The sequence below is a fragment of the Lepidochelys olivacea genome, assembly GCF_965140295.1.
Source record: "Lepidochelys olivacea isolate rLepOli2 genome assembly, chromosome: 11".
In the NCBI taxonomy this organism is placed as follows: domain Eukaryota; kingdom Metazoa; phylum Chordata; order Testudines; family Cheloniidae; genus Lepidochelys; species Lepidochelys olivacea.
This window is the reverse complement of record NC_140421.1, coordinates 78945758-78958028: the sequence shown is the minus strand read 5'-3', so window position 1 is coordinate 78958028 and position 12271 is coordinate 78945758. Positions and strand designations below refer to the sequence as shown.

The 12271-nt window shown below is 42.5% G+C and overlaps 1 protein-coding gene across 5 annotated transcripts in view; it reads left to right on the top strand.

Moving 5' to 3' along the window:
* The window catches only part of PCNT (pericentrin), a 233547-nt gene that overhangs the window by 77561 nt on the left and 143715 nt on the right, over positions 1-12271 (top strand). For all 5 annotated transcript variants that reach the window (XM_084644031.1, XM_084644033.1, XM_084644030.1 and 2 more), the window contains 7 exons: positions 1835-1890; positions 2074-2248; positions 4877-5013; positions 5619-5730; positions 10630-10894; positions 11201-11288; positions 12029-12245. In XM_084644031.1, the coding sequence (XP_084500157.1) occupies positions 1835-1890; positions 2074-2248; positions 4877-5013; positions 5619-5730; positions 10630-10894; positions 11201-11288; positions 12029-12245 (1050 nt within the window). The remainder of the gene's footprint in view (positions 1-1834; positions 1891-2073; positions 2249-4876; positions 5014-5618; positions 5731-10629; positions 10895-11200; positions 11289-12028; positions 12246-12271) is intronic.

The window sequence follows — 12271 nt, the reverse complement described above, 5'->3', positions numbered from 1 at the left end:
ATCTTTAACAAGCCTAAGCTTGTTCCTCAGCCTTTGATGCTAAGACTGCTGAAAGTGGTGGTGAAAGGATGCTGACAATCCTCTTCAGGTTTGCTGTTGGGTCTCACTTGCTGGAGACTTCAGGAGGCCAGCATGAAGGAGGGAAGGGAAAATCATCCAGTATCCTCCCTTCAAGCCCTCTGCTTTCTCCAGTTTCTCTCCCTCTTTTCCTTTAGACTGTAGGAGATGCTATGCAAAGAGCTGAGGAATGGGATGTGGTTGGGAGGAGGGGGTAGAGAGAGCTTGGGGGAAAAGCGGCCTTCAGGTAGTGATCCAAAAAAATAGCATCATCGTTCGTCCCCCATGCTCTGTGTCGGAGACTCTGAAAGTGAGGTACTTTTTCTCACTATTTGCTGCCTCCAGCTTCTGCTCCTGTCTCTGGAGCTACTGATGAGCCGAAATTAGCTTTGCAACTTCCACTGACCCATTCTGATAATGATATTTAAAATGTATATAGCTCTTTAAATTGGTTTTATCAATTAAACTTTGGTCCTATGCACTAGATCTCTACTAGATGAGTTCAGTAAACTATTTCTCTTTTTTTTTTAGATTTTTAAGACTCTGAACTCTATTTTAAAAATTCAATTATGTGATAAATTAGATAAAGTGTTCCAGATTTACTTAGAATTTGCTAGAAAAAAATCTCTCAGCACATTTTTATACACTACAATTTCAGAGGGGGAGGTGGCGGGCGCAAGGGTTGAAATCAAATTTGTGATGGAAACGTTAGCTATGTATCAGAGTAACAGCCGTGTTAGTCTGTATTCGCAAAAAGAAAAGGAGTCCTTGTGGCACCTTAGAGACTAACCAATTTATTTGAGCATAAGCTTTCGTGAGCTACAGCTCACTTGTAGCTCACGAAAGCTTATGGTCAAATAAATTGGTTAGTCTCTAAGGTGCCACAAGTACTCCTTTTCTGTTAGCTATGTTGTGGCTCTGGCTGCTAGATAGTAAAAGGAAGATGAAGAATGTTTCCATTTCCCTTCCACACACATGATGCTTGTTTTTTAGGCTAATGACATGTGAGTAGAAGCTTGAAATATTATTTTGATCAGGGGTAGAACTGAGGGGGGACAATAAGTGTTCTCTCCCAAGTTCTGCTGGCAAAATAAGCTCTGTCCACTTAAGACCTCAGTCTGCCTCTTGCACTGCATCATGTAGCCATTCAAAATATGATCATGAATGTTCTTTGAACTCCTTGGGCTGCCCCTCCCCCCAAGTGAAGTTTACATATATCTGTGTCCTCTGCTGAGCTCCTTTTTGATTAGGAACATATAAATGGGATTACACTCCCAAGCCCACCCCCCTCTGGTTAAAATAAGATGCCACTTCCAGTAAATTTGTGCAGAATTTAGCAATATGATTCTTCCGCCTCTTTCTTGCATTCTTTGCACAGTGAAGTAGTTAACAAAGTTGGCATCTGAAATGTTATTATTGGGCATCTAAGTTAACACTACGTAAATGAATGGGGCACTTTACACCTCTCTAATGGTGTCATGCTCTCTGCGGACTTGGGCAAACATTGCTGGACCAGTTGCACTAAATTTACATCTCCATGGTTTTCTTTGCAACTGAAACAAGCTAGACACTTATTCCTGTAAAATAAGAGCTGACACTCTGGCATATAAGAGAGCAGTCGCGAGAGAGGTGGTGGTACATCATACTGCTATGTGCCTCCTAATTCAAGCCTTGAATGTGATGTTTAAAATAAAGTAGGTCTTTCCATATTTTAAAATGTCATTAGACCCAATTGTTTCTTACTAGTTTGTTTAGTAAACAGAATTTTATTTTGCAGATGAGAGGAAGAAAATAGAATTGGAAATGGAAAAGAAACACATCCAGACCCTGGAGGTATAAGTTCCATACTGTATACTGGACAAGATAAAACTGTACTGTAAATCAAAGCTGCCATGATCTCTTCCCTTTTCTATTATAACATTTTTGAAAGGGCAAATAAATGCAATATAAAATAAAAAGAAGCAGTAAAATATTACTCTTAACTGCTTTACTAATGCACCTATCCTGTTCTGTTAGACTCTTAAAGGAGACTGTGCACTGAAGACCGAAACATGTTTAAAAAACATCCGTGAGGAGCTATCTGAAAAACATCAGACTGAAATGGGTGAACTGCAGAAAACTCTGAAATTGGAACTAGAAAGAGTTAAAGAAGAGCTGAAGAGTCTATCTCTTAAAAAAGAGCAGGCGGAAAGTAAGTGTTATGTTTTGGAAAGTATTAGCTTTGTTGTAAGATATTTATCGTGAGGGATTCAAAGCTGGCTAGAGTAACTTTAGGAGTTGTACAGTGCATATAAAACAGCAATAATTTTTCAATTTTAACATTTGCAGTTAGAACCATGCCAATGATGCATAATTGTTCAGAAATTAGCAATTACAAAGTGACTACTTTAGCCAATGTAGCTTATCAGTCTTTATATTAATGTGTAGTTGTAATTGTAGCAAACTTAAGGTGAAAACCCAGAATGCATTTTCCCCACAAATATCAGAAAATGCAAGTGCCTACAATTTGTAGAAGTTTGTCCAATAAAAGATATCTCACCCACATTGTGTCTCTCTCATCCTGGGACCAACATAGCTACAACAAGACTGCAAGCTACAATTTTGCTGTCAATTGAGGGCCGAATCCTTCAGCGTGGGGCACGAGTCATTTGTGGTTTTGATTTAGAGTAAATTGCAGATTCTCTATAGTTAGAAGTCCTTAAATCAAAATTTGAGGACTTCAGAAATTCAGCCAGAGATTATGGGTCTATTACAGGAGTGGGTGATTGAGGTTCTATGGCCTGTGAGGTGCAACAGGTCAGACTAGAGTAGCCGTTCTCAAACTGTGGGTTGGGACCACAAAGTGGGTTGCGATCCCATTTTAATGGGGTTGCCAGGGTTGGCTTAGACTTGCTGGGGCTTGGGACCAAAGCTGAAACCCAAGCCCCACTACCTGGGGCTGAAGCTGAAGCCCGAGAGCTTCAGCCCTGGGTGGCAGGGCTCAGGTTACAGACCCCCCTGCCTGAGGCTGAAGCCCTTGGGCTTGGGCTTTGACCCCCCTGTCCAGGGTGGCGGAGCTCAGGTGAACTCAGGCTGTCGTCCACCCTCTTGGGGTCGTGTCATAATTTTTGTTGTCAGATGGGGGTTGCAGTGAAGTTTGAGAACCCCTGGACTAGATGATCATGATGGTTCCTTCTGACATTAAAGTCTATGATAGTCTGTGAGTCTCTTAATTAGGCAAAACTTCCACTAATTTCAGTGAGTGTTTTGCCTGATTTAAAGATTTCCAGATAGTATTCTGAACAGCCAGACTCCTGTTTGGATCTTAACAATATGGATGTATGATAGATTTTGGCAATTCTTTAAAATAATTGTCTCAAAAGTTACCTTCCTTAAACAGCAGAGTAACTGAAAGCCTCATTACTCAGAAAAGTGAGGGCCAGGATGAATAAATGACCACGTGTGAAAATTTTTGTTGCTTTTAGGAGTCTGAAATGTGAGTGTGAGTGGCTCCTGAAGCCCTTGCCTTTGGAGAATTCTATCAGCAGGAGGCATAGCTGGCAGCAGCATCAGAGGCTGGTGCCTTCCGAGAATATAATAGGCCCATTGCCTTATATAGCAAGAGCCTGAGGAGTACAAAGAATTTATCCTGTGGAGAACTTGGCACCCAGTACCTCCTGCACTGTGCTTACATGAGGTGAAGCAGGGAGAGCTGGCCAGTTGGTTTGGGAGCCATATGTCCTCTGAGGTACTTAATACGTGAGAGGCAGGGGAAATGGCAACTATTGCAAATAAATGGAAAGCTGGCTTCAGGGTAACTGGCAATGGGGAACTTTGTGCCGGCTGGCATGCAGCAACACCAGCCCTGAGATATAAGTTCCATCCTGTTACGCATGTATAGCATTGGATACTTTTGCTATCCTGCTAGCAGTCCTCTGGCTGCTGTGAAGGAAGTCGCCTATGAGTTTCTTCCTATCCAGTCTCCTGTTGATCCTTTACTTGTTCCCCCAGAGAGCAGAGTCCAGCTATCTGTATGTGACAGAATCATTTCTGTTACTGCATTGTGGCTGGATGGGAGTGACTTGCAGGCAGAGTTTCCTCTCTGTGGCAGAGCAAAGGTCTGTTGAGGAGAAGCAGGTGGCAGGTCCATTTTGCTTAGGGAGAGCTCACTTAGATGGTGGGAGTACTCCAGCTGCCCTGAATCTTTCAAGTGCTCCTTTCTGTTTGAGGTGAGTGCATCTGTCCTTATCTCCCTTCCTTTTTCTGCAACTGTTTACGTTGGTAGCAGAAGTGCTTTCCCGTCCCATGGCCAACTATTTCTCCTTGCCTTTCGAGTCCTGGCTGCCAGCAACATTGTGAATGGGAGGTTCTCTGGAGAAATGTGTTCCCTGTGCATTTAAGGCTGCTGCTGTTTATTATGGCATTGTCTCTTACATATGTTTCATCTTCAGGTAGCCACCTCTGGTGTCCTCCCTGAGGACCTCACCACCTGTTGATGGCATTGCACACAGTGGACCATAAGGCTCTGTGTGGAAATACCAAGTTTCCACCTGCTGCATTTCTTTACTGTTAAAGTTCTTAGCGTGCTGATTACTGTGGTATAAGTGCCTGTACTGAGCTCACCAGTTGGTTCCTTTCACAAGGTTGTAACGGACCTTTCAGTTATTAACCTAGATAGAGAGTGCCTTAAACTTACAGTTAGCTAACCTATTAGCTTGTTGGCCTGGATTCATTGTTTTGTGCTTTAATTCGTCACAAAACTGATGTTGCATTAGGTAGTTCACCAAAAAAAAAAAAAAGTCTAATCTAATAATATAACAGCACTAACTTTGTTTTGTAGTGAAATGTAAAAATCTGGAGAATGAACACCAGATGGCAATTCCAAAACGATGTGAACAGCTGCAGACGGAACATGACCAATGTCTAGAAAACCTGAAAAGGAAAAGCAAGGAAAGAGAACAGGAGATGCGGCAGGAGGTTAATAAGATTTTTTTGTTTTGAATGTTTGGTATGAATTAGGTAAGTGGCATAGTATTTAGGAGCCACAAGTGTTATTAAATAATGTGCGCCATTCTTCTGTATTTAACATTTAGATTTTTTTTAAGGGGAAATGTAGCATGATGTAAGTTGTTTTTTTGTTTTTTTTTTTATACCAAAATTAAGGGCATGAAGCCCAAATCAATATTAGATTAGTATTCACAGGTTTTTTTAAGCTGGATTTAACTCTGTGTAACACATCGCTAGATCTACTAATGTGGCACTTCCTGCAATTTAATCAAATCTTTACCTTAGTTCTTATTTAATATAGTTTCAGTAACTGATCCCTATATTTTTCTCAGTTGTTTGGTGAGACTATGAATGTGGAGAACAAGACATGACATAAGTGGCATGACAAACAGGTGGCTCCCTCATTTGTCTCAATTAGAGGGATATTCGTAGAGGAGTTAGGTCTTTCAGTGTCTCCACAAGCCTTGGTACTATAGCATTTCCACCCATGAGCAGCTGAACTGTTCCTAAGACATGAAAAGAGGCAGCTATTAAAACACAACAAAACAAACAAATTCTTAATGCATCTTTCGTAGATGGAGAAACTTCAGGCCACATATGAAGAATTAAAAACTCGATCACAAGAAGAAATCAAACAGCTTTGGTCTCAGCTTGATAGCACACGAGCAAGTCGACAGGAGCTAAGTGGTATGGTAGAAACACGTTACGGTTCTTGCCTTAGCTCACATAGAACAACACTGCGGGTGAAACAATTTTTAACAAAACGTATTGAACAGGCATTCGGTCACAGGAGCATACAGCAGGAGTTGTCACACAGGATTGGACAAATGGTCCATTTAATTCGGTTTCTGGTCAGTACCAGATGCTTCAGAATAAGGTTTAAAACGCTCAAGTAGGCAATACCATGCCTATGGGAAAAGTTTCAGTCCTGTTCTGCTGGTTTATAATTTGTCCTGAAGTATGAAGGCAGAGATGCCCTACAATTGTATTGTATCAGATTATGGTGTGGTGGTATCTGTGCCAAAGTTGAAGTTGCAGCTGAGCTGTCATCACTGCTACTGTCACTGCCACTGCTATTACCTGTCTATGTTGCCTTAGGAACCAGAGGACCCGTAGTGTTTGACAGTTTACAAACAGGTAGTAAAATACAGCCCATGTCCCTTAAATCTTAAAATCAAATTTAAGATGAGCTGCAATGTGGTGTAACAAACAAATGAAGGTGAGGGAGGAAGAGGATAGCAGCAATAGGAACACATGGTTATGACAAACTAGTATTATGTACGATATGTGGAGGGTTTTTAAAGATCAAAATCAACACGAAATATTGATGGCAGTAATCCCTGCTGCCCATCTATAATACTTGTCATTTGGCTGTTTATCATTACCCTGATCTTGGCCCCCTTTAAAATCTGAACAAAGGCATAGGTTAGATTAGTTCTGAAGCTGAAATAGGGTTTTCTAGTAGATTTGAATTGAGGTGGACAAGGATTCTGGAATTACATCTTAAAATTAAAGGGATTCACTAGTATTCAGGTGGTCATTTTAATGCTTAGTCCTTTCATTCCTAGAAGATCCACTGGGAGGGAGGAGGAATGCCCCCACAATCCCCTTGTTCTCCCAATCTACATTGGCCAAACCAGTCAGTCTCTACGCAAAAGAATAAATGGACACAAATCTGACATCATAGAATCGTAGAATATCAGGGTTGGAAGGGACCCCTGAAGGTCATCTAGTCCAACCCCCCGCTCGAAGCAGGACCAATTCCCAGTTAAATCATCCCAGCCAGGGCTTTGTCAAGCCTGACCTTAAAAACCTCTAAGGAAGGAGATTCTACCACCTCCCTAGGTAACGCATTCCAGTGTTTCACCACCCTCTTAGTGAAAAAGTTTTTCCTAATATCCAATCTAAACCTCCCCCACTGCAACTTGAGACCATTACTCCTCGTTCTGTCATCTGCTACCATTGAGAACAGTCTAGAGCCATCCTCTTTGGAACCCCCTTTCAGGTAGTTGAAAGCAGCTATCAAATGCCCCCTCATTCTTCTCTTCTGCAGGCTAAACAATCCCAGCTCCCTCAGCCTCTCCTCATAACTCATGTGTTCCAGTCCCCTAATCATTTTTGTTGCCCTTCGCTGGACTCTCTCCAATTTATCCACATCGTTCTTGTAGTGTGGGGCCCAAAACTGAACACAGTACTCCAGATGAGGCCTCACCAATGTCAAATAGAGGGGAACGATCACGTCCCTCGATCTGCTCGCTATGCCCCTACTTATACATCCCAAAATGCCATTGGCCTTCTTGGCAACAAGGGCACACTGCTGACTCATATCCAGCTTCTCGTCCACTGTCACCCCTAGGTCCTTTTCCGCAGAACTGCTGCCTAGCCATTCGGTCCCTAGTCTGTAGCTGTGCATTGGGTTCTTCCGTCCTAAGTGCAGGACCCTGCACTTATCCTTATTGAACCTCATCAGGAATCATAACATTCAAAAACCAGTCGGAGAACACTTCAGTCTTCCTGGTCACTCAATAACACACCTAAAAGTGGCAATTCTTCAACAAAAAAACTTCAGAAACAGACTCCAGTGTGAAACTGCAGAATTGGAATTAATTTGCAAACTGGACACCATCAAATTAGGCCTGAATAAAGACTGGGAGAGGTTGGGTCATTACAAAACCTAAACCTAATTTCCCCAATACTAATTTCCACCTACTGTTACTCACACCTTCTTGTCAGCTGCCTGAAATGGGCCACTCTCATTACCACTTCAAAAGTTATTTTTCCTCCCTTGGTATTCTTTTCTCAGATAGTCCTTTTCCGGCCCCCTCTCACAGCACATTGAGCTGTCCACAGGGGCACCCATATTTTCTTCCTGAGTAGACAGCTGTGTTTTAGAATACATCAGCATTTGGTTAGAGTTCTAATTATTCCTTCCAGTACATACTGAATTCCATAATCCCTGTTTTCCGATATCTAGCTTTCGTAGGTCCCTCTGAAATTATGTTCTTGAGTAATGTAAATAATTGTCTGCAACTTTGCCTCATTGATGTTCGCTCCCTCTTCTAATTAGTTGGTCCTCCTACTGACCCATGATGCATCCCACGACTAATCTGTCCTTTTGTTTTCTACCTCTTTACCAGTTCCTAGTTATCACAGCCGCTAGTGAGGCACTTCAACAAAGCCCTTCTGAAAGTTCATGTATACAGAAACCTATGAGTCTCCTTCATCTACTATTCTCTTGGCTTCCTACAAGAACTGTAATTGATTGAAGACTGTTATCCTTCACAAGGGTTAAGCCAGTTTATCCTATCTTTCTAGGTGACCAGAATCCTGACCACTGTGTACTCAACAGAACCATTGCATTCTAACATTTTTACATGATCCGGGGGGGGGGTTGTCCACACTTTGCCAATCTATCAGCAAAGCAAGTCCTTTGACAAGATTATATTTAAGTTTAATTGTTGGATTTACATTTTTCCAAGTAGTTTGTGCTAGGAAGGCTGTTTCTGGGGTAAATCAATTTAGTTCAAAGCAGTTACAGTAATTCTTCTTATTCCTGCTGCATGGGAGCATTAGAAGGTGCAGGGTTCAACCCCCATTGCAGGACTCTGCATCATTATCATCCCTAGCTCTTATATAATGCTTGACATCAGTAGATCAAAAAATGCTTGGCAAAAGTCATCAGAATCATTATCCCCCTTTTACAGATGGGAAAACAGCAGCACACAGAGGGAAATTGACTTAACCAAAGGTCACACACTGAGCTAGTGCAGAGCTGGGAATAGAACCCAGGTCTCCTGAATCCCAGTCCAGTGCTCCATCCACTAGGTCACACTGCCTCTCCATAACCATTCCCAGCATTGAAGAGCACAAAGGAAGGGAGACGGGCTGGCTGACTGACTGCAGTGCTTACTCACTTCAAGAGGCGTAGTTTCTGGAGTACTCTTGGGGGAATTCTGCATCACTACGGTGCAGCAGACAAATGCCCCCACACAGATTGTCTTTACTTTCGATAGAAAATGGTGTCTGTGGGGAAGCAAAGAGACGCTGCACCAGTGCTCCTCCCCAGCAGGTCAGATGCCTCTGTTCTTGCAGCTGGGGGAGAGGTAAATCATGGCGGGGAGGGTCTGGGAAGGTTCTGGTGGGCCAGGGACATTAGTCCTGGCTGGGCCAGGGGGGCCGGGTGGGGGGAGGAGGACAACAGAGACTAAATTCTCCCTGCACAGAGCAGCCGGGGCTGGGTCAAATCAACCCCCAGAAACTTCTCCTGGCTTCAGGAAGCTCTGCACCGCGGGAGGGCAGGGGTGGTCAGAGTGAAGGGGGGTGAGGCTTGGTGGGGTGGGGATTCCAGGTGCAGGGAGGGAGTTGGCTCAGCGGTGGGAGTTGGATGCGGGTGGGTTGGGCAGATGGGGAGCAGCTCCCCTTACAATGACCCCTCCCTCCACCCACACACCGAGAATCCCCCCCGAACCTCCACTCTGCTGAGCCTCACCCCCTGCATTGAGAGCCCCCTGAGCCCCAATCTGCTGCACCCCACCCCCAACCCTACCAACCCCCACTGAATCCTAACCACCTTCATCTGGTCTCCCCTGCAGAGTCCAATTCTCCATGCACCCAGAACCCCGCACCGAACCCCTGTGCATCCAGATTCCCCTTGCAACTGAACCGCTCACCAAGCTGCCTGCACCCAGATTGCTCAACACAGAACCCTGATTCTCTCGAGGGAGTTCTGCACCAAAAAATTTAAAAATTTAAAATTCTGCAAAGTTCTGCATATTTATTTGTCAAAATAACATAGTAACATAATAATATAATCAGACCATTTTTAATTATTTTGGTAATTTATTTCAAAATACTTGTCACCAATAATTGAAAATGGTGTGATTATATTGTGTTTGTTTTGACAAAATATGCAGAACTTTGCAGAATTTTAAAATGTGTGCAGAATTTTTTACTTTTTTGGCACAGAATTTTTAATTTTTTGGTGCGGAATACTGGTGGTATGTGTGCAACACAAATGCTGCTGTGCACACCTGTAGCGTTGTAGTGTGGACACTTACTAAGGGACAGAAGTGGTTTTCCTGTCAATGTAGGTAATTCTCCCTTTTGAGAGGAGGAAGATAGGTCGATGGAAGATGCTTCTGTTGACCTACCTGCAGCTACAGTTGGGGTTAGGTTGACCTAACTACATCATCCATGGTGCAATTTTTTTCTCAGTCCTGAATGATGTTACTCGATCAGTCTAACCTTTTAGGTGCAGACGAGGCCTAAGAGTGGGGTAAATGGGGACATGGCTATGTTTTCTCTGCTCCCTCACCCCTTAATTTGTACTCAGTGTAAGGTGTAGCAAGACCTGCTCTGCTAACCCTCCCAAAAAATGTTGAGGCATTGGCATTATGTCTTTGAAGGCATGACTCCTGATGCTGCCTGTTGGGTTCTGTGCTTTTCTCCCCATCCAAAATATGGTTCATCTTCATAGGATCTATGGTGGAGTCCAAAGTGTGTGTGTGGGTGGTTTTTTTTTTTTTTTTTTTTTTTTTTTGGATTAAAAACAAGGTTAAAGGTATTGCTGTTCCATCTTCTACTCAGAGTTAAAAGAACAGCTTCTGGCTCGCACATCACATGTGGATGAAATAGAACGTTTAAAGCAAGACTTTGAACAGCAGCGGCAGCAGAGAAGAAGCGAACATGAAACTGAGTTGGAACAACTGAGAATTTACTTTGAAGAGAAACTAGGGGCAGCTGAAGAAAACTACAGAGAAGAATTAACTCTGCTGCATCAGAGGCTGCAAGAATTAAAGGAATACTCTTTGTTGGAGTCAGAGATTAGTCAAGATCAGCCTTTAGATATCAGGTGATGACTGTTTTTTTTTTCTTTAATCTCATCTGTGACAAAACACACTCAACTTTCCTTTCCTAGAAAAGACTTTAGGCTTTGTGTGTGTATTTGGATTGGTGGTGGGAGGTCAGAAACCCCAGGATGGAAGTTAGTAATGGATGCAGACAGTTTCTTGTTGAAATGGTTATTCAGGAGTGTTTGACTAGATTCTGGTCTGTACATACCTATACTCTAATATCTTAAGAATCAATACATTCTTCTAATTCTGTATTTTATAGTGAGTCTTCAAGTTAATTTTCTAAATTCCTTTTCTCTGCTCAGCTCCTCGGTCACACTTTTCGAAGAGGCAAGTGAAAAAGAGAGAAGGGATACGCTTGACCAACTAACTCAGCAACTGGAGCAGCACAAGGTGAAATGTCAATTTTAACAAAAAATATAGTGCACGTTTTAAAATGTCCACAAAAACATGACCGATGCTTCACACCTCTTAGCATGGTTTTCATAGCAGGTGCTATTCTGAGGTCTTGTATTACTATTGTTTTGTTGTTTTTACCAAGTATACTAGAAGGTATTATCTTAAACAAAACTATACAACTTGAGAAAATAAGTGAACAAAGGATGTTTTTGATGCATATCTTGGCTTTTTTGTTTACTTGCTGCTTAAGAAATAAGTGTTTCAAGAGTTGCCATGGAGCTTAGGAAGTCCTTTCCCCTGTGTGGCTCCTGGCTGAGTGCTACAAAGGGGTCCTGGTTCAAGAGTAAGGCTTCTAGGTGCTATGGTAATACAAACAATAGTATAAGCAGTCTCCTTCCCCTATGTTAGTGTCAAAAACCTTGACAAGCTCCCTATTCAGGTGCCTACAGGCATTTCCCACTCTCCTAGATCCTCTGGCAGCTCCTGGAGCTCTACTTTACCTTGTGGTAGCATGGCTGTATAAACAGAGTTAGGCCTTCTGGGGATCCCTCTACTCCCAGAGTTGAGGAAGTAGAAGTGGGTGTAGAAGCAAGAATATTTTGAGGAGGCAGACTGGTAAGTGAACTTGTATGTTTACAGTATGCTATGGGTACTTATTGTCAAATTAATTCTTTAGCCTAATTATCTGAAAGATAAAGGTATCCGTCTCCGTTCTGAATGTGTGTTTTCTGCAGGAAGAATTTACTTGTTTGCGACTACAATTGGAGGAAAAACACAGACATGAACTAGACTCTTTAAGATCTTCCCTTGCACTCCAATATAAGGAGGACCTGATGAAGATGAAGATGGATCTCTCAGACAGATATATTTCAGAAATTGAGGAATTAAAAAAGAAACATTGTCTAGATCTTGAACAACTCCGTGCCAAGCTTTCGGAAGAGCACATCAAAGGTAAGATGGAGATTCATAGATTCATA